At 39.9% G+C, this 22,586-nt stretch overlaps 1 protein-coding gene across 8 annotated transcripts in view; it reads right to left on the reverse strand.

Moving 5' to 3' along the window:
* The window catches only part of RAPGEF4 (Rap guanine nucleotide exchange factor 4), a 333,429-nt gene that overhangs the window by 44,754 nt on the left and 266,089 nt on the right, over positions 1–22,586 (reverse strand). For all 8 annotated transcript variants that reach the window (XM_070803236.1, XM_019970793.2, XM_019970802.2 and 5 more), the window contains 5 exons: positions 21,692–21,768; positions 21,127–21,273; positions 19,250–19,365; positions 13,611–13,699; positions 10,071–10,149 (listed from right to left, as the gene is read on the reverse strand). In XM_070803236.1, the coding sequence (XP_070659337.1) occupies positions 10,071–10,149; positions 13,611–13,699; positions 19,250–19,365; positions 21,127–21,273; positions 21,692–21,768 (508 nt within the window). The remainder of the gene's footprint in view (positions 1–10,070; positions 10,150–13,610; positions 13,700–19,249; positions 19,366–21,126; positions 21,274–21,691; positions 21,769–22,586) is intronic.

Here is a 22,586-nt window from a genome sequence, read left to right on the forward strand (position 1 = left end):
TCTTAGAACTAGAACTCAGTTCTCTTACCTCCCTTTCCAGTACTCTGTTGACTTCTCTATGTTATTGTGTGTCTAATATTATTGTTTCTTTATCCAAACATACATTATGCAGCAGAATTAGGTGACTTAGCATTTTGTTGGATAATGGAAAAACCCATCTGAGATATAGAACCTATCCCCTAAAGCCCTCAAAGAAGACAAAGCACATATAAAAGATTAAGATTTAATGGTTGCAGCCTTTGCGATCTGAGAGCCAGGAAGGCAGGATCCCTAGGGTCTGAACTAGACCCTCTCTGCTATAGTTTTAACCACTTCTCTTGTCCAATGCCTGTTGCTTTAGAAAGCAGTGTTAAAATTACTGATGATTCAGATCCTAACTTGAGGTTTCTCATTATGGTAATAAGACCTTTCACCTCCAAGAGCATTAAATCAGAATCCTTCAGCAACACGATGGACCTACAGATTATTATATTAAGTGAAGTAAGTCAGACAGAGGAAGACAAATATATCACTTACATGTGGAATCTAAAAAAAAAACACAAACGATACAAATGATTTACATACAAAATTGAAACAGACCCACAGAAATAGCAAACAATCTTATGGTTACCAAAGGGGATAGAGGAATAGGGAGAGATAAATTAGGAGTTTGGGATTAATATGTGTGTGTGTGTGTGTGTGTGTGTGTGTTTTGGTTGCTGAGTCGTGTCCGACTCTCTGTGACCCCATGGACTGTAGTTCACCAGGCTCCTCTGTCCATGGAATTCTCCAGGCAAGAATCCTGGAGTGGGTTGCCATTCCTTCTCAAGGGGACCTTCCTGACCCAGGGATCAAACCGCGGTCTCCCACATTGCAGACAGATTCTTTACCATCTGAGCCACCAGGGAAGCCCAACATATTCCCTGGTGGCTCAGATGGTAAAGCCCAACATATATATATATATATATAATATATATATATATAACATAAATAAGACCTGGTGGCTCAGATGGTAAAGCCCAACATATATATAGATATATATATATACATATATAATAAATAAGACCTATTATGTAGCACAGTGGAGAAGGCAATGGCACCCCACTCCAGCACTCTTGCCTGGAAAATCCCATGGATGGAGGAGCCTGGTGGGCTGCAGTCCATGGGGTCGCTAAGAGTCAGACACGACTGAGTGACTTCACTTTCACTTTTCACTTTCATGCATTGGAGAAGGAAATGGCAACCCATTCCAGTGTTCTTGCCTGGAGAATCCCAGGGACGGGGGAGCCTGGTGGGCTGCCGTCTACGGGGTCGCACAGAGTCGGACACGACTGAAGCGACTTAGCAGCAGCAGCATGTAACACAGGGAAGCATATTCAACATCTATTAATAACCTATAATGGAAAAGTATATGAAAAAGAATATATATATATATATAAAACATGCTGTGCTTAGTCACTTCAGTCATGTCTGACTCTGTGATTCTATGGACTGTAGCCCATCAGGCTCCTCTGCCCATGGAGTTCTGCCATGCCACATTGAACCCGTATTCTTTACCATCTGAGCCACCAGGGAAGCCCAAGAATAATGGAGTGGGTAGCCTATCCCTTCTCCAGGGGATCTTCCTGACCCAGGAATTGAGTAGCAGTCTCTTGCACTGCAGGCAGATTCATTACCAGCTGAACTACCAGGGAAGCCTGTATATATGTGTGTGTGTGTGTATGTGTGTGTATATATATATATATATATATATATATATATATATATATGAATCACTTTGCTCTACACTTGAAACTAAAACAATACTTTAATTAACTATTCTTCAAGAAGAAAAAAATGAAAAATACAAAAAATGGAATCCTTAAGAGCAGGAACCATGTCTTAAACTCTTCGTGAATCTCTGCATTTCCTAATAAAGGATTGGGCACATGAAACATAAAAAGCCTTGAATGTTTACCTTAAACTATTCAATGACACTGTTTGGAGTGCTACATATAATAGTATTTTCTTATACTTCTCCCCCCTAACCCCAATCCACAGCTCTTTAAAGTGAAAGTCGCTCAGTTGTGTCTGATTCTTTGTGACCCCATGCACTATACAGTTCATGGAATTCTCCAGGCCAGAATACCTTCTCCAGGGGATCTTCCCAACCCAGGAATTGAACCCAGGTATCCTGCACTGCAGGCAGATTCTTTACCAGCTGAGCCACAGGGGAAGCTCTTTAAAGGGAAGCTCTTTAAAACTATCTAAATTACCTTTAATTCCATTTTGTTGAGATATTCAATACAAATCATAGATATATTCTAAATAACTTCATATTCAATGTCACCAGGTTAGGTCTACAACAAATACCAACTTCTGGTATATTTTTAAAATAGAATATTTCAGTTATTGGGTACTTAGTCTACAGGCCCACAGGCTTTTAGAATGACTAAATCTTCATTGAATCAGACCAACTCCTTTGACATCACAAAATCATGGATGAGGACAAACTGGATCTGTTTTCAGCGCGGTATTTGGGCTGGGACTCAGAAGAGGTGAAGGCCACAGAGCCTTTCTACCCCGCCAACAGCAGGTTTAATATTCCATTGAGTCATTTTCCTCATGCCGGCTCTGCTGTTCAAACACTATAATTATTTCATATATTTTTACCTAGTTATTATCTTACTCACCACAGGCACCTGTAATTTTTCTGTATTTTTTTTTTACTGCTCATTTACTTATTCTTAATTCAGCTAATAATGGTTCCACGTATTAAAATTATCATGGGGAAAGTAAGTGAAAACCTCCTAGGATGTAGAGGCAGCAGATTCATTACAGCCTACAACAGGGAATAAAATATTATGTATACTTTTTGCAGTAAGTACATGCTAATTATGCAGCTATTTATAAAACACTTATCAACATTCAAACTGATACTCTTCAATGTTGTTTTTTAAAACCCTGCTTTGCATGCAAGATCTCTGCTTGAAGCTGAAAACAAACTTTGGGGGTCATCTGCCCACTGACTCAACAAAGCTTTACTATATTCTTTACCTTATGCTATGTCCGTCTCGTGGTGTACAATCATTTGTTTATAGAGGGGCAATATTTATAAGGGGCTTTAAGGTTTATCATGTACTTTCACACACATAGCCTTATTTGATCTTCACAACAACCTGGTGAGGAGGGTAGGGCAGGTGTAATTACCCCTATTATACAGGCAGGGTTCAGAGAGGTTAAAGATAATTGCAAGTCATATAGCTTAAAGGATGTAGGTTTTAAACACGGGTCTCCTGACTTCAGAGCTCTTGTTCTTCCCACTGTATTATGGGCCTCTTTACTACCCAGCTTGCCTTTTGAAGCGCCTCCCCTCCCCCATCCTGAGCACTAAGTCTGTTCCTTCCTTGATGCAACGTGTGCTTGGGAACTCAAGTTCTGGAATTAGACCACCTGGGTTCATCTTGTGGCTTCCCCACTTTTCTGTGAGACCAGTCTCTCCATCAGTAAACTTCCTAGGATAGCTGTCAAGGAGGAGATGAGGCAATACTGGTGAACCATGCAGAATATATCTCAGACATACCAGCTGCTCAGTTAAAGGTTACTGATCATCAATATTATTACTGCTCTACCTCTGGAAATAATTCAGAATCTGGAAATGGATGGTTTTGGAATTCTTCACAAGAGCTGGCATTCCTGGGTTGATCTCTGTTTGTGTGTACCTGTTAACTTGGAGCTCACAGAAGCTCTTCCTACTTCTTATTTTCTTGCTCAGAATTTTTTTTTTTCTCACTGATTTTCAGAATTCTCTGTTTTTAGAAGTCTTTAGTTCTTGGCTATTTTTAGTTTTAGGCAGGGGCTTGTACTCATAGCAGAGCAGCTAGGACTTGGTCTAACGCAACACATTGCTTAGGTTCAAATACTGTCCCAACCCTTGTTTTTGTTGGTGTTCAGTCACCCAGTCGTATCCTACTCTTTGCAACCCCATGGACTGCAGCATGCCAGGCCTCCCTGTCCCTCATCATCTCCTGGAGTTTGCCCAAGTTCATGTTCGTTGCATCGGTGATGCTGTCCAGCCCTCTCATCCTCTGACGCCCTCTTCTTCTTCTGCCCTCCATCTTTCCCAGCAAGAGGGACTTTTCCGTTGAGTCATCTGTTCAGGTCAGATGACCAAAATACTGGAGTTTCAACTTCAGCATCAGTCGTTCCAGGGAGTATTCAGGGTTGATTTCCCTTAAGATTGACTGGTTTGATCTCCTTGCTGTCTTAAGGGACTTTCAGGAGTCTTCTCCAGCACCACAGTTTGAAGGCATGAATTCTTTGGTGTTCTGCCTTCTTTATAGTCCAGCTCTCACAATCGTAAGCAACCACTGGGAAGACCATAGCCTTGACTATATGGACCTTTGTCGGCAGAGTGATGTCTCTGCCTTTCAACACACTGTCTAGATTTGTCATTGCTTTCTTGCCAAGAAGCAATTGTCTTTTGATTTCATGGTTGCAGTCACCATTCGCAGTGATTTTGGAGCCTGAGAAGAGGAAATCTACCACTGCTTCCACCTTACCCCTTCTATTTGCCATGCAGTAATAGGGCTGGATGCCATGATCCTAGTTTTTTGTTTTTTTGTTTTTTTTAGTCTTAAGCCGGCTCTTTCACTCTCCTCCTTCACCCTCATCAAAAGACTCTTTAGTTCCTCTACACTTTCTGTCATTAGAGTGGTGTCATCCACATATCTGAGGTTGTTGATGTTTCTCCTGCCAATCTTGATTCTGGCTTATACTTCATCCAGCCCGGCATTTCTCATGGTGTGCTCAGCATACACTTTAAACCAAAAGGGTAACAGCAGAGAGCCCTGTTGTACTTCCTTCCTGACCATGAACCAGTCAGTTGTTCCATACAGGGTTCTAACTGTTGCTTCTTGACGCACATATGGGTTTCTCAGGAGACGGGTAAGATGGTCTGGTATTCCCATCTCTCTCAGAGTTTTGCACAGTCTGTCATGATCTACAACCCTTACTAGTAGGTAACTTGGAGCACATTATTCATCTGCTCAGTCTCACTTCCTTAATGCAAAAAGAGTACACATCTCCCAGTGTTAATATGAGGCTGAGAAAGATACATATAAAATATTTTGTAGAACATGTGATAATATAGTCATTTTCTTTGAAAGAGGATACTACGTTCATAGCATCATCAAACTAAGCCTTCTTATTTGAAATAAATTCTCAAATTGTATATCTGCAGGACTAAATTGCTCTCATAGTGACACAGAGATCAAACATTTTTTCAGAAACCAAGTAAGGGACTAGAATGATAAAATTTGGCTTCAACAGAATTGAAGCTGACAATTTTCCTTAGAAATGCAAAGAATATCCCTAAAAACATGGCTTTAAGAATCTGATACCCTTTTGTAAATCTTGGTTTACAAATTTTGGTTAGTGTTCCTCTTAGAGAATCCAAGTCAGCTTATAAAGAGAACATCCCCAGATCATATTCACAAAGAAATAAGAGATGGATACCCTGCCTTTTCAATAAGGAAACCTATTGTATTTACTCCGTATAAGGCAGTTTTAGCTAAGACTTAGTGTTCAGTAAGCATTTGTGGAATTATCTGAACAAAATGATGGTGTTTTATTTGCATATATTGATTTCAAAAGATCTACAGCATATACTGGTAGATGAAAGAACACATATTTTTACAAAGCATGTATAACATGATCTCACATACATAAGATTATACATGTATATAAGTTCTGAAAGATTTTTCATAATTCAACGGTGAGATATCAGGTGAACTTTGTTCTCTTTTTCTGTAAGTTGAATTTTTCACAGTGAGAATGTTCTATTTTTAACGATGACCAAGCCATCTATATTCAGAGAAATGATATGAAAAAATTAATGGCAGAAAAATGGCTCTGTTTGTTTAGTAACAAAACATACATAATTATTTAGAGTATGACCCATCCTTATGTTTCAAAGCATATATCTAAATGTATAGGAAAAAAGACTGAAAGGCTACATATCAAAATGTTAACCACAGTAATACCTGGTAAGGTTATAAGGGGCAGGGGTTAATTTTCTTTTTAAAGACGAACAGAAAATTGAACTGTATTTTAAGTGCAGATTTTTAAAAGATTAAAGAAACTAGAGATGAAAAGTACAGAAATTGAACAAATATAATTTAAGAAACTCATTATAAAGCACTTGTATTCATCAGGCCAAATCATGTCCCAAGCATATCTAATGAATAGAGTCTCTCTCATTAGCACATAAAAGGCCTGAAATATTAATGTTAAACAGAGTTCTACCATCGTCTCCTATGCTAAAAGCAAAATTGGAGACGCACAATGTGGATTAAGGACAGAACAGACGCCAGTGGCTCAGAGCTCAAGTCTTTTCTGTACTAGTAATTACCTTTCTCTGAGCAAATCATAATTTTTCATTATCCTAGTTTATTGATTTGGAAAAAGAGCAGTGAAAATACTGACTTCTTCATAGGGCTGCTATGAAAAGTCACATATATTAATAAGTACTTTAAAAACACACAGCCAAATCAACGCACTTAATTTAAGTGCTTTAATGGAACGCAGTTAAGTATTTTACTATCCCTAAATCCCATAACAACATGGGTATTAGCCTACTTGTTCAGTTTTACATTCTAGCTCCCTGTCACATGAGGACATGATGCTAAACAGTTTATGTGTTGTTTTTTTTTTTTTTCCTGACTGTTCATCTTCTATTTCTCCACTTTCTCCATTTTTCTTTATAGGCAGTCTCTGAAAATCTATTCAGTAAAGTGCTTTGCCTTCCTTTGACCAAGACGTCACCAGTCACCCGGGCTACTCCCAGGGATGTGGGAATGAGGCAAGGGCCCAGGAAGCTCAGCTGGTAAGAATCCACCTGCAGTGCAGGAGACCCCGTTTGACTCCTGGGTCGGGAAGATCCCCTAGAGAAGGGATAGGCTACTCACTCCAGTATTGTTGGGCTTCCCTGGTAGCTCAACTGGTAAAGCATCCACCTGTAATGTGTGAGACTTGGGTTCAATCCCTGGGTTGGGAAGATCCCCCAGAGGAGAGAACAGCTACCCACTTCAGTATTCTTGCCTGGAGAATTCCACGGACTTTAGCCCACCAGATTCCTCTGTCCATGGGGTTGCAAAGAGTTGGACTTGACTGAGCAACTTTCACTTTCACTTTAGTCTAGCAGCTGTTCCTTCGTTGCTGCCCCCAAGGTTCCTTTCTAAGGCCTGGGCTCTAAGGATTCCTTTCATTCTCTGAGTTACCCCATCCTTTTGATGAATTCCCTTATTGCTTAAGTCAGTTACGGTTTGTTAATGTTACTTATGATTGAAAAAGAAGCTTATGTAAGGAAGCTATATAGCATCTCTCTGGAGCCAAACACACTAGAAATTGAGTCCTTAGCATGGTTTAAACACACTTACACACACATGACCTTCAAAGTTACAGCCCTTTCCATTTGCTTGCCTGCAGCAGGATGTCTTCCTGGCCTCGCAGGCATTACAGGACAGTAATTCTTGTTTTATTCCCAGTATCTATAAGCTGAAACTCCAGTACTTTGGCCACCTCATGCGAAAAGTTGACTCATTGGAAAAGACCCTGATGCTGGGAGGGATTGGGGGCAGAAGGAGAAGGGGACGACAGAGGATGAGATGGCTGGATGGCATCACTGACTCGATGGACGTGAGTCTGAGTGAACTCTGGGAGTTGGTGATGGACAGGGAGGCCTGGCGTGCTGTAATTCATGGGGTCGCAAAGAGTCGGACACGACTGAGCAACTGAACTGAACTGAATTGAAGGACTGGACTTTAGCTGTCCTATATAGCCACCGCTAGTTACATGTGGCTATTTACATTTAAATTAACTGAAATTAAATAAAATTAACAATACAGTTCCTCAGTCATAGAACCCAATTTCAAGGCTAGTGGCTACTGGGCTGCACAGATACAGAACATATCCATCACTATAAAAAAAAAAATTCTATCAGACACTTTATTTGGTTTCAACAAATCAGGCCCACTTTTATTTTAGCCAACTGAAGCACAAATAAACATGTATCATGCAATAAATTTCCAAGAAATGTTTCGAAACTCTAAAGGATAAGCTTCTGGAAGAGTAAGTTGTGAAGGAAAAAAGTGCCACACCCCAGGCTTGGAATCCTAACACCTGGATAAATCCTAGTTCTGCCACTTGCCTTGGACATGTTTGTTTTTGAGGCTCAGAATTCTCACTTTTAAATAAAACTGACACTAACCCAATAAACTCCTATATGGATAAAGCGGTATAATATGGGTCAGTGGTGCCTGGCATGTAAAGGGTTGTTTCAAAACAGAACGGTTAAGAGAATCTGAGTTCTCATGGGGCAGGGTGTGAGGGGGGTGGCCTGAGGACTTAGGTAGTGTGGATGGTACCCAACCATCCTGACTCCCTCCATCTCTGAGAAAAGTTAGGACTGGACACCACAGGCCTCCCTTGACCCTACTGTCCACTTCTCCTGCCTTCGCCTCCCCTCCACGTCATTACCCCCCACCTCTACACCGAGGCATGGCACAAACTTTCCCTCTGGGATCTTCTACTTTCAATACAGAGGTCAACGCTGTGAATGTTCTCAATCAATTCTGAAGGAGAACAAACTAACAAGTGAAGAAATAAAAATCTGCAAAAAGACTATCAGCTTAGTATTTGGGGCTCTGAGCTGTCAAGATGATATAACTTGGCCCATGACCTTCCCTCACCCTTCGTTTGGTTTCATTTGCCTTAAGCTTATCAACATGCTAACTGTTGGGGAGAAAAAAGTCTACACTCAATGGTGGTTTTCATTTTTCCTTCCAAAAATCTCAAAGGTCTAATAATGATTACCATGTATGGAGGTAAAAGAGCACAGAGAGATCCTGAATGTGTTAATTTTACTTGAGAAAAACTGAATATGAGCCAGAAAGAATATATAATATATTTAAGTCTCATTAAACTGTCATTACTTGGAAAGATAGTTTCCAGGCAAATAAACACCCAAATCTCACTCTTGCAGCATTCTCTGAATAGCATATTCAACTCCAATCTCCTATTCTCACACCTTCTGTTGACTTCAAAGAGAATTATGAACAAGGAAATGAGAATCAGGTAGGGCAATTATAATTCTGAAAAAGGAAAACATGCCAACATTGATTGGATTGCTTAGAAAAAAAAGAAAGTTATTCTCCTTCCATATATTTAGCTGCTCAAAAAGGCCAAAGTGTTTGGGGGCCTGCATTTTTGCTGCTTTAAAAATAAAGCAGAATTGGAAAATACACTTTCACATTTCCCCAAAGTTGAGGGTTCCACTCATTAACAATATTCACTTCTTTTATTCAGCTTCTGTCTTCTGAATGTTCCCTCTGCCAGACACTGTGCACCAGCTGGTCAACTCAAGAGACCACTGAAATGCTGCCCCCAAAATAAGCTCAGGGTCAAGTTACCTAGAGGAAACACCATTAGAATTTCAAGTTTTGTGTCCTTGACATAAGTCAATGGGATAATAATAAAAATAGCCACAAAGGGATAAATATCAGTATCTAGAGGATAGGGTTGACTATGATGAATGTGAAAGAAAAGTGGCCCCACAATTATATCCTGTATATATCTCAGCAGGTCCGTGGTCTGATTAAACTACAGCTTAGAGGGACATGAACAGATTACAGTCCATCCTGCCAGGCATCCTGACAGAGGTGCAAAGTCTGTCTCCAAGCCTAGGACGCGATCCCTAATAATACTCCCTAATAATATTTTCCATCATCACCTTCTGTAGTCTACCTCCCAGGCATGTATATTTCTCATCAGCATCACCTTCCTTAGGTAAATTGGCTCATGTTTCTCTACACAGGTGATAAGGAGAAAATCCTTAAAACACGGCGCATGAAAACCATGCCAAGGAGAGATCAGAAATCTGTGTGTGTAGGGGGTGGTGAGGCAGGGAAACTGCTGATGTTTCAGAGTTTGACAAGGGCAGAAAGCATAATTCTGCCCCAGTCATGACTTACCTTGAGAGCATGGGATGAAATAATGGCCTTAGACATGGGGGGTGTCGTCAAGGGAATAGAGTTTTCACAACAAAAGGATATTGGGCCACCAGAGCTGGGCAAAGCTGGGTATTTGGCATAAAAACACAGTGCATCATAACAAAGTCATTTAAAACAGAATCTGCAGGGGAGGAAAACAAAGCAGAAAAAGAAATTACATTCTTGTAGAAATGTTGAGGAAAGCAAGAGTATCTATTCGTTTGTTCTTGGCCAATGGTTATATGTTAGCTTGGGGTATTGTGGTTTTACTATATGAAGAAGCATGGCATATGAAAATAAAAAGATTAACAGAGCTTGAGATCAAAACTCAATTTCCTTAGGACAGTGGACAAAAAGTACAGTAAGTTTAAAAAGAGACAGACTTGTAATAATGGTACTGGTCACCTTAGCCACAATAAATGAAAAAAAAATAAATATATATATATATATATAATTTAAGAAACCACACACGGGCAGTACCATGTATGCAAAGTTAAGATATGGTCATTTCTTTGTCTATTTTACACCATCTGTCTTTTGTCAATGTCTATTTTCTTTATTTCTTTTCTACTTTCTATTTCTAGAAGGAGCAATAAAAGACGAAAGGGTGATAGGATTATGGAAAAAGGACATGATAAGAGCAGAGAACTGGTGAGGGAAACAAAAGCAGTTGAAAAGAAAAGAAAAACTGTGAGCAATAACTGAAGCAAAACAAAAGCTCTCTGGGAGATTAAAGTGGTATATGTCTTATATTTGAAGCCGTTTTGTAGATAGGTAAGCAGGGAGATGGCAAAAGAAATAAGGCAAGTCCACCCAGATATGCTTCATTTTGAATCTGATGCTGGTTCTTCATTGCAAAGACAATATTATCCAAGCAACCTCAAGGGGAAAGCACGTAAAGGCAGATCTAAAAGCCTTAAGAGTACACGTGTTAAAGTTTTGGAATCCAAGATGCTACAGGGGTTTTCAATTAAAAAATGAACCACCATGGCTGAGATCTGTGAAACTCACATAAGTTTTCAAATAGAAAATGGTGAGAAATGCAAAAATTTTAACTATATATACTGAATTTCCAATGTCTGTGTTTTAAATTAACAAATATTATCAAAGTTGGAATCAGTGACTAAAGGTTTAATCATTACACTCATTAAAAAAACTGATAATTGTCATACAACATTATGTAAGTTTAAAGTACACAATGTATTGATTTGATACATGTATATATTGCAATCTGATTACCACCTTAGCTTTAGTTAATATCTCTGTCATGCCACCCAATACTATTATACTTAAAAACAAAATGAGAAAAAAACTACAGGAAATGAAGTTCAGTATTAAAATATGATGAGAACTTAGTTCTAATGTCAAAAATGGAATGGTCAGGAGTCACAGCCTATGTGACAGCCATACCATGCACTGATTTCTGGGCTTCAAGTTTTTAAGAAGCAATCATCTAGTCCCCTCCTCTTTCAGAAGTGACTTTAAAAGGAAGAATATGTTTGTTCTTCATGGGTAGTAAAAGTCTTACAGATCTTTTCTTAGATACCATCATCTCTAATATACTAGAATGTTCCTTTTTGGTCAAAATCACTTTAGAGAAGATGCTGGTTTTTTGTATTATGCAATCACACATTCTGGGCAACAGTTAATCAGAGGGGAAAAATCTGCCGTATTTTTCCTGACCTCGGGTCCTAGAAATATGATTTATTTGAGGTTATGTTTGCTTCTTGGAAGTAAGCTATCCCCTTGTAACTGATCCCTTAAGGATTTCCTTTTTCAAGAAAAGATGTTAACCACATTCTCTTTGCTCAGACATCTTCAACCACTTCCTCATGCTTAGCTTCACATCTAACATACTTGAAGATCTGGACCCTAATTCCTAGGCCCCATCTTCTCTCTGACAGTTTGGTGTATATGACAGTCTAGCAAAGCCAGAGCATCTGGTCCTTCTTGTCTGTTTCTGGGTCAGCACTCATGTTGCCCCTTAGCATGAAGGCTTCCATCTCCAGTCTGTAGTCATTGATTACCAGCCTTCCTTCAGGGACATTTCAAAGCTATTTCCTCTGTGACACTCTGCCTGGTCCTCTCAGACTTTTGATCAAGTTGTTTGCATATTCCTTTTTGTCCTCCAGGAGGTTATAAGCTTTCTGAGGACAGGAGGGTGGTTTCTTATTCACACTGCTTTGTCCATAGCATCCAGCTTAGCGCCAGCCCAAGAAGATCCTCAACAAATATTGAACTGAAAACAAGTGCTCTGGAAACAGATCCTGACTTTTCTACTACTCCCCAATTAATTCACTACATTAAAAACCTCAGATAGTCTATTTACACAAAATAAGAAACTAGAATGAAAAGATAAAATAAGAAGGTAGCCAGTGGTAAAATACTTTTAGAAGGAATAATAATAACAACAACAATAATGCTAACTTTACCTTGAATATACTGCAAAGATGACAGAAACAGATTTTGAACCACCACTAAGATTTTTGGACAAATATTTGAACTTCTTTTAGTGAGAAATCTTCTATGGAGCTCAATGCACTTAAAATATTAGCCTATTATTCTGAGAGACAGGACAGTAGCAAATTATTTTTTTTAAAAAAGAGCTGAATGTGGGCTGTTCCAAAGTCACACATAAGATGGTGACCAAAGTAGAGAAGGATATCAAGCTCTAATAGTAACAGTTCACTTGTGAGATTTATCTCATTCACCATCAAATCTCTGTGTAATAGTTAACATGGCTAGTTCATTGAACAGTGGTATTATTAGTTGACTTTTTTTTCCTCCCCATAAGATATGCTGAAGTCCAAATCCCCAGGACCTCAGAATGTGACCTTATTTGTAATTGGTTAAGATAATGAATATGGAACCTAATCCAATATGATATAAAAAGAGGAAATTTGGACAGAGAGACAAATGCATGGAGAGAAGATGATGTGAAGTGACACAGGGAAAATACCGTGTGAAGATGAAGATAAGCGATGCCTCTACAAGCCCAGGGATGCCAAAGAGTGCCATCAACCCACCCCTCAACCGGACGTCAGGCGAGAGATCTCAGACTCTCCCCCACAGCCTGTGGAAGGAACCAACACTGCCGGCACCTGATCTTAGACTTCTAGCCTCTTGGACTGAGAGGCATTCAAGCCACCTCGGATGGTGTTACTTTGTCACAGCGGTCCTAGGAAACTAACATGTGTATAGGTCCACTCTGTGGCAGTCCAAGAATCTCAGGAAAAACCACTTTACTCCCAGTTGGAGCAAGGTTGTGACTTTTATGAAGGCAGCTTCTAATCCTTCGCGGGAGTAGACAGAATTTAAATTATAACCAAATAGTTACCTATGGAAGATGGGATTTAAATGATAACTTAAGAAATGCCATTGGAAGGCTACTCCTAACATGTATGAATGAGACTGGGCCATCTACAAAGCACAGCCAGGATGAGGAGGCAAAGTAGGGTTGGCAGGATGCTCTTCTAATGATCTCCCACATGACCCATTTCTAAAACTGCTGTTGATACACTACTGAGAATGAATTCAGAATGTTTTTTTTTTTCCACAGTGCTCTGCCCAGATTTAATGGCCATAACTCTTCTACGTGTTTACCTGTTGCTTCATTTAAAGCTGGCTCAAGGCGTATCGTTTCTAGAAAATGCTCTAAAATTTTTTCAGGTGTTCCTGACATCACAGTATACCTGGACGAGAAATAAAACCATCATTAATTTTTCAATTAATTTCAATTTTTAATTTAATTTCAATTTTTCAAAAGTGGGCAAATCATTGATATATAACTTTTTACATATCTAAAGATTTTTTGAGATCCCAGAGAACCATACTGACTCAACTCATGACTCATATGGTAAAAAAAAACAAGATCATGTACCTCATCAAAATCACACAGGAAGGCAACAGAAAAATCACAATTGAAGTAGTTACTAAAACATTCTTCTTTTTTTCCATACATGAGACTAAACTTCTTGGAGAGTGGCTCCAGCAAGCTGGGAACGTCAGCCTTGCTCCACGGGGAATGAAAGGGAACATGTAAATCCCAGGGCAGCTCAGGGCAAGGGGAAGCAACAATAAACTAGGTTATCCATATATGGGTTACTTGTTGCAAAATTTCAGCCCGGTACTGGATTCCCCTGCCTATTTCTGGAATGCTGCATATCTCCCAACTGTACACTGGAATGTACTTTGGAAATGCAGATAAAGATGAGAGAAAACAAACCCCTAAAACACCAACAAGCAAACAACCTCCCATAACAGGAAATAAATCTGCAGTAGAACGTCCATATAGTTTCAATGTCAAAGATAAATTATTTGGCAGGGTGGGGGGTATTAGGCATTATATCAGGAGACCCAGCCATGAAACCGTTTAATCAACAAGGGAGGATGTATTTTTTTTAACTGAGTGTGGGTTATTTCAAAGTCATATTCAAGACGGTCATAGGCAAAATACTTTGAGGTGATCTGGGTGGTCCTGTTCCAAAGTTCAGACTTTGCTTCTCTGCTCAGCATTTACACTTACAGCAAAATGACAAGAAAGGAAAACAACACTGAAAATAAAATTCTCTCATGTTTAGAAAGCAGTGGTGGGATTCAGTTCCAGGAGAACTCCATTTTCTTCTCCTCACCAATATCCCTTCCCTGCCTGCTTGAGACCCTGGAGGAAGGGTGTTGAGAGCCCAAGAATTCTTCTAATGTATGAAATCTCAGGGTCTTATCCTCTTGCCTGAGGAAGGGAAGAAGAGGCAATCCAACATACGGCTCTGTGCATATGAACATGCAGTGAGTGAAACCACCCTGGTTTTGAATGAGGTAGCAAACTCAGTCTATGTGGGAGATAAAGTAAAAACTGAAGTCGCTCAGTTGTGCGACCCCATGGACTGTAGCCTACCAGGCTCCTCAGTCCATGGGATTTTCCAGGCAAGAATACTGGAGTGGGTTGCCATTTCCTTCTCCAGGGGATCTTCCCGACCCAGGGATTGAACCCAGGTCTCCTGCATGATGCTTTACCGTCTGAGCTACCAGGGAAGCCCCATCTGGGAGGTCACTGTTACTTACACTTGTTGAGTATGTGCATGCACGTGTGCTGTGTGTGCCCACACGTATGTGTGCCTGCACTCAGGGCCAAAAGGAAGCCGAAGAGTTCAATCTTTGAAAAGAATCTGGCTTTGCAGCCTACGGTAGGAGCCGGGAATAAAAAAGTCTCCTTCAAACGGCTGACCCTTTTCTCAAAGTAAACAGGGTAGAAGATAAAGGTTTTTTCCTCTTATAGGCAATGACTATTTGAGGGCTTCCCTGGCGGCTCAGACTGTAAAGAATCTGCCTGCAATGCAGGAGACCTGGGTTCAATCCCTGGGTCAGGAAGATCCCCTGGAAAAGAGAATGGCTATCCACTCCAGTATTCTTGCCTAGAGAAGCCCATGGACAGAGGAGACTGGGGGGCTATAGTCCGTGGGGTTGCAAAGAGTGGGACATGACTGAGCAACTAACACTTTCACTTTCATTTGAGGGAAGGAGAGGGCATATCTATAAATGACTTTCAATACTTCAAGGGCTACATTACATAAACCAGTTACTTTCTATTCCACATGGCTTTGGGCAGCTGTTGCTACTAAGCTTCCAGCTCTATAGCTGGCCATGTGACTCACAGATCAGTTTGAAATTGGTTCCCTTGTCAAAAGTTTAACTCTGATAGAATGTTGGTTTCCCATCCTGGTATTCTTGGTTAGGACATCCCTTAGCTAGAGTGTATTGTCTGGTCAAAAAGAATAAAAGTTTACCTGGGTGGCAGTCCTTCATGCTATCATCCCACTAGTGAGAGAAAAATGGTGTCTCTACTCTGCCCAGCTGTCAGTCAGAGACATTAGGGCATCCATCTGTTTCTGCCAAAGGCTCTCTCTAGTGGTACAGCTGCCTGATCTTATCCTTTCCCTCTCTGCAGCTCCGCAGAAGGGGCTGACATTCTCTCAGAGCAGGGGACTCTGACGTTGGGAAGGGGGCAGGGAGCTTCTGGCTTGTGATCTGGCAGGTCCGGGCTTAGCTGAAACATGTTACTGCTTTGTTTCAGGCTGGATGCTGCCAGATGCCTATTGCTTGACCTTTGTTTAAATGGAGGACTTGAAGACCAGATGGTACAGCTCTTTTCAGTTTACTGCATGAAGAAGTTACTCTAGTACAAGTTAGAGAGAACCCTGACTGGTTAGGCTATCCAAGCTGTGAGGTTTTAAACCTGTGACAGAAAATCTTCTGATACCAAGTCTGGAAATGCGGACACTTCTACCTGTGCCTAGAACAAAAAAAGAGGTGGGAGGAGGGTGCCTGAAAGAGGCCGTCTTTCTGCAAATAGGATGGAGCTGAATGTCTGGGTGGTTGATAGTCTAAGGGAAATGTAACACGTTAACTGAAACAGGAGTAGTCATTTCAAATTCCCTCTTATTACAACCACATAACCACACAGTGGAAGATACCCAAAATGGTAATGTTTGAGGGCTTCATATAGTTTATCTATCATGAGCAGTACTGTCTCGCTATTGACATTTTAATATCACACTCAGAGTTGAGTGGTTTGAGGAGAGTCAGGCAGCTTTCAAAGTTTAAAATGCAGGGAGTGGGTTCCAGGACCTCCACAGATACCAAAATCCATGGATGCTCAAGTTCCCTATATAAAATGGGGTAGTATTTGCATATAATCTATACATATTCTTGTATACTTTAAATCGTCTCTATATTGCTTTTAGACCTAATATAATGTAAATGCTATGTAAATAGTAGTAGACACAATATAAGTGCTATTGAAATAGTTACCAGCATATGACAAATTCAAGTCTTGCTTTTGGGAACTTTTAGGAAATTTTTCCCCCCAGTATTTTCCATCTGCGCTTGGTTGAATCTGTGGATGTGGAAACCAAAGATACAGAGGGCCAACTGTATGCATAAACTGCTCTGGATTTCTCAGGGTAAAAGTGAATCAGAAAAATAATGTTATCAGCACCAACATGGTGACCCTCTTTGAGCTGAAAAAAGTTAATTTCTGAGGATACAGAGGTCCTAACGGATCCTAAACTTTAAGTCCACCCACAGACATGGTTGTTCCCATGTTTTCCAAGTTGTCCAGAACATCAGTCAAAATTCACTTACGTGGCCCCCACTTTTCAACTCTGGTTTGGCTTGGGAAAATTCAACCTGGAAAATGACCCCTTGAAAGAGAGGCTTTTTACTTTTCTGGATTGGCATGGTGCACTGTTTTGTATGCCTGTTATTTCCAAACGGTGTACTGTGAATATGCACATGTCTTTGAATTATATAAGAAATGTATACAAATTGGTCTATCAGACACAAATAAGGAGGTATTCGATTGACCAAAAAGTTCATTTGGGTTTAAAATCCGAATGAAATTTTGGGCCAATCCAATTATAATAGAAATCAGATCCAGGCCAAAAATAAAATCAATATATGTGGGCTCTCTTTTTCCTTTTAGTTTGAGTTAATAAAAAATCTATATTTGGAGAGCACTCTGAATATAGTGCTGTTGTAATTTACAAACCCTTTTGATCACTGCTCCCACCACACCATGAAGAGGTGAGGGAAGGGGGCCTTCCAAGGACATCTTTAAGGTTACAGGGAATTTTCAAGGCTTACTTTTGCAGGTAACAAAATTTTCCTGAGACATCTGAGGCATTATCAAAGATGTAGATGATCACATAAAACGGACTGTTATATTTAAGAGCAACAAAGAAAATCACTGGGGGTAGTCCCAGCCTTCACATTAAAAAAAAAAATGTTTTCATTCTTATCCTCCTTTGTCAGCTGGAAGGACAACTGTTGAAAAACATTTGCGCAAGAACATTTTTCAAGAATTTATAGTTAGTGAAAAGTAGAAAAATAAAGAATTCTGGACAGTAATTTTATAGGTTTGTAAGTGAAAAGTTTGTAATATTGTCTATTTTATGTCAGCCCTTTTGAAATATACTGCTTTGCAACATTTACTAGATAGTGTTAAAGATATATTTATATATTAATAGTATATTTTGTTAGAGTAATTTGTGAGGCTAAAGGAGCACAGACTCAGAAGTTGGTCAAGCTGGACTGGAATGCAAGCTCTACCATTACCAGTGTTGTAATCCTGGGCAAGTAACTTACTTCTCTGAGCCTAAAATTTTCCACCATTCATTAAAAGGGGTTGTAATAAGGATTAGATAAAATATGCAAGATACACTATGGCTCTTCAATAACATTCTGTTCCTTCCTCTCTTCTTTGCAGATATGTTGACTCATCTAGATGAAATGTCTGAGCCTTAGGCTTTCAGTCTAAACAATAAAAACTCATCATTTATGGTGAGTGGACTGATTAATGGGAACTGCCCATTTACTTGGCAAACAAAGAAAAATACTTGGGATGCATTCTTTTCCAACACAGTCTTTGGCCACATGTCTTTAGCTACAGAATTGGTGTTTTTATTACTCTAAGATTAAAAATTAATCTTTATTTTTAAAATGAGATTCTGTAGTTTTCTTCCATTTCTTAGAGCCACATTTCCTAATTCCTCTGTCTTACTATTCAAATGTTGATACATTTGATTAAATCTCATGTAAGAAGTTGTAGCAAAAAAAAAAAAAGAAGCTGCAGCAAAAGATGGAACTGAGTACACATATACTGAAAAAGAATCAGTTAAATGGGTGATCTGATGTTAAATGGGAAGCAAATACCCTTCTGAAATTTGCAGGAATAACTATGGATGAGGTCTAATGTATGGTTCCAGGTCACAGTCAATAGACTGTTTTATATCTGAAGTCTGGGTTTCCATCAAAGATAGTTATGCAGATAACAAGATGAAAACACTTCTTGAGAAATCCTACATATGAAATTCAAATGCCAAAGGTTCTCCATACCCAGGGGCCTGTGTATCCCTCAAGCTGCCTGGCATTCCTATTCCTATTGTTCTTACCGATGCCTTCTGCTCCAAAGCTACCACAGTTGAACATAGTATAGAGGAAGCATTCTTAGAGTAGGGGAATATTCTCTCCGGAATTACTCTAGGCAGCACCAAGCTCGACGCAGTGCCAGAAACGGATACATTATCCTCCACAAGATGTGTGATTAGTCAATAGAGAGGAAAAAAAACAGTCACACAGGCTGCCGTCTTCCACAAAAAAAGGAGAACGTGCTATTGTAGAGATGATGATACCATGTGAAAAGGTTAATCATAGTCTGGCAATTGCAGTGTTGGAGGCAAACCTACTTTTGCTGAGGCTGTGAGTTTCCTTGATTAGAAGCCCTGTTCCCTGCTGGGACCTTCTCCAGCACCAAGACATCTTGGTCATGTTCTTTAAGTCTGACTGTATTCGCCTCAACGTCCTGCAAATACAAATTACACCACATACAGATGCTGCCGTTTTCTCAGACAATGACAAAAATTTCAAATGCTTCAGAAACTCATTTTCTGCTTGTGATGCTAATTGTTGCGTCTACAAATTAAGTCATTTTCAAAGTCAAGGGCTGGAACGGTCAGAGAGGACCAGATGAGGTTGGAGGCACGTGGTTTTAAAATGCTACTTTTACCCACGATTCAGAAAATCAGCCAAGGAGAGAGGAGTGGCTGTGCTCAGAGGAACCTCTGGGAGAGGGCGGTACAGCGGAGAGACAGGAGCCAAGCCGCTTAGTCTCTATAAAGCTATGTGGCAAATAGCCCTCCACTCCACAGAGTTCTTGCATTCTGATTATCTTCTGAGGGCATATAGTTTTCTTAGGAGTGGCATGTTTTTAAAAATCAAAAGACTTTTAAAAATACCAGTTTGAAGCTTGTTAAAAATATTTTTCAAGTACATCCATGATAATGGTCCTAATCTGATTCTTTCAAAGAATTTTGTGGCTGAGTGTAAATTCCATGTGTGTAAACTTTGAAAAGTGTAAAGTTCAAATTTCAAATTCATTTAAAATAATTTATTAAAAAAATTTAGTATGCTTTTTCTCATCCTTTGGCTATTTGAAGAGACAGGATAACAACCAAGTCAAATTCCATATGGTGGATTTTTTTTTCCTATATTATTTAATTTTTAACTTAATTTTGTTCACATTAAGAGAATATATTCCTAAGACAAATTTTGTTGTCAGGAATCTTGCCATGAAAGAGTAGGGATAGGTGTCCACACATAAAGAATGGGAATGAGATTATAAGTCATCATTAAATAACACCAAAGGTACCAGAAAGCATAGAAGGTGCATTGAGGATTTTAGCGGAGGATACAGAAGGATGCTCAGGCTGGGAGGGGCAGAGGAGGAAGCCTGCTCTGTGAGCTGGCAGGGATGAGAGCAAAGTGATCCTGGAGGGAACAGTCTCTCTGGGTGAGGGGGAGAGGCCACAGGCCACCTGAAAGGCCAGGACCGCTGGCACGCTCTCAGATGCCCAGCAATCCACAGTCAGGCCTCCACCACTTAAGTTGGATTGGCCCTCCCAAGGGACCAGGAGCTGGCTGATAGCGAGAACCCAGGGATCATCTATTCTAAATGTCACCCGCTCTCACTAATACTGTCACAAGCTTCCATCTACCACAGAACTATTCTTCATCTACTTGTTGAAGTCTGAAATTCCTTGAGGGTGAATCAATTTGATTCACTTGAAAGGAAAACGCTTCGTGGAATAACCATGGTGGATATTAATTGCCGCTAACATGTAGTCACTAAATAAATTCAGAGGGTGGGAGAGGATATAAGGTTCAGATCTGGGAAGAGATAGGAGGTTTAGGATAGAGAAACATATGGAGAAGGAGGAGAGGACAGACGCAGAAGGGGGAGCCTAGGATAGCAAAGAGAAATGTCTCAGATTGTGATATTTTGCCAAGGCATCTCTGTGTTTTAATGCTCATGAACTGGTTCAGGGGTGTGCAGGTTATTTGGTCCGGAACAGTGTGACATATTTACAGCTTTACTAGACTATCACCTCTGAACCCCAGAACCCACACCAGCACACTGAACATACCAGGTCTGTAAGCAAGGCTCTTTGGCCCTAGAGCATTCATTAGTCACTGCGCTGCTCGAATAACACTACCATCAACCCTTCACTTATCAGGCAAAAGTGGCAACAGGGAGCCCCTCAGCCACACTGCACCTCAGACTCACCCTCAGGATCCGGTTGAAATCCTCCTTGTCTACTCTTAAGAAATGGCAGTTATCTTCTCTCAAGACGATGGAGGCAGCTCTTGGGGCATCATTCACTAGGGCTAACTTGCCAAAGTCATCGCCCTCATGCAGGGTACAGACCACACCCTGGAGAGAACAAATCATGCAGATGAAGGTGATCCCTGGAACAGGGCACACACCCACCCGCCTCACACCACAAGCCCCTCTGCCCCGAAAACACTGAATATATATCAACAGGCTGTACCCAGAGAAGTCACGGGGGAGGGGATCACAAAATTAAATTATAGTGTTTCATTTTTCTTTCATTGAGTAACGTGTGCTAGGACCTAACTTACATACATACATTATAATCCATGAGTCCCAGAAAGTTCAGTGCTACTCTGAGTATAAAAATTTAGATAGTATATGATTCGAGAGGCTATAATGTCTTTTCTACATTGAGTACCAATATTGTAGCAAGTTTAACTGTAGCATTACATTCTTAATACTTAGAGCCAGTAGTAAATGCAGCATAATAAAGTTTCAAAAGAAAAAAAATATATACCTTGCCATAAATGACTACATTCACTGATCCTTTTAGAATAATGTACCAGGAGGTGCCTTCTTCCCCTTGGTTAAATACTAGATACAAAAAGAAAAAAAGACTTATGACAAGAATAGAAGCACATCAATATAAATTACAGCTTATCAAATCATCATTTTAAAGGCCTCAGAATTATGCATTTAATTCCAGGAGGGAAAAAAAAAAACTAGCAAATGCTAACTTATTCAGGTGGAATATTACTTCCTTTTCTTTAGAACATGAAAGAAACAGGAACACTGCACTCCTTGCTATGTCCTACAGATATATATTTACTATTAATTCTCCAGCAATCCATTCCTTAAAGCAATCCACTTCCCCCCACAACTCATCAAAACTTACTAAGCTATAGAACATCGTTTTTTAAAAGTAATCTGACCAATAACATGAAATTTGTTGTCGTTTAGTTGCTCAGTTGTGTTTTATTCTTTTCCGGCCCCATGGACTGTAGCCCGACAGGCTCCTCTGTCCATGGAATTCTCCAGGCAAGAATACTAGAGTGGGTTGCCATTTCCTTCTCCAGGGGATCTTCCTGACCCAGGTGTCAAACCCACATCTTCTACATCAGCAGGCGGATTCTTTACCACTGAGCCACCAGGAAGCCCAATGTGAAGTCTGAAAACATGCAAATCAGCACTACATATTGTTGATGGATACATATCTACATATATTTTTAAAAAATGGGTTGGAATGATAATCACATGATATAGGGTATGAGTTACCTTGGAGAGGAAAAGAGAAGAATGAGATAAAAAAGGAAACAGAGACTCTTCAAATGTAGGATTTCATTTTTTAGAAAATATAAAAAATGAAAATATTAAAAAATAGAGTGTCAGGTTAGTACTTGATAAAAGTGTTT

The sequence above is a fragment of the Bos indicus genome, chromosome 2, assembly GCF_029378745.1.
Source record: "Bos indicus isolate NIAB-ARS_2022 breed Sahiwal x Tharparkar chromosome 2, NIAB-ARS_B.indTharparkar_mat_pri_1.0, whole genome shotgun sequence".
Taxonomy (NCBI): Eukaryota; Metazoa; Chordata; class Mammalia; order Artiodactyla; family Bovidae; genus Bos; species Bos indicus.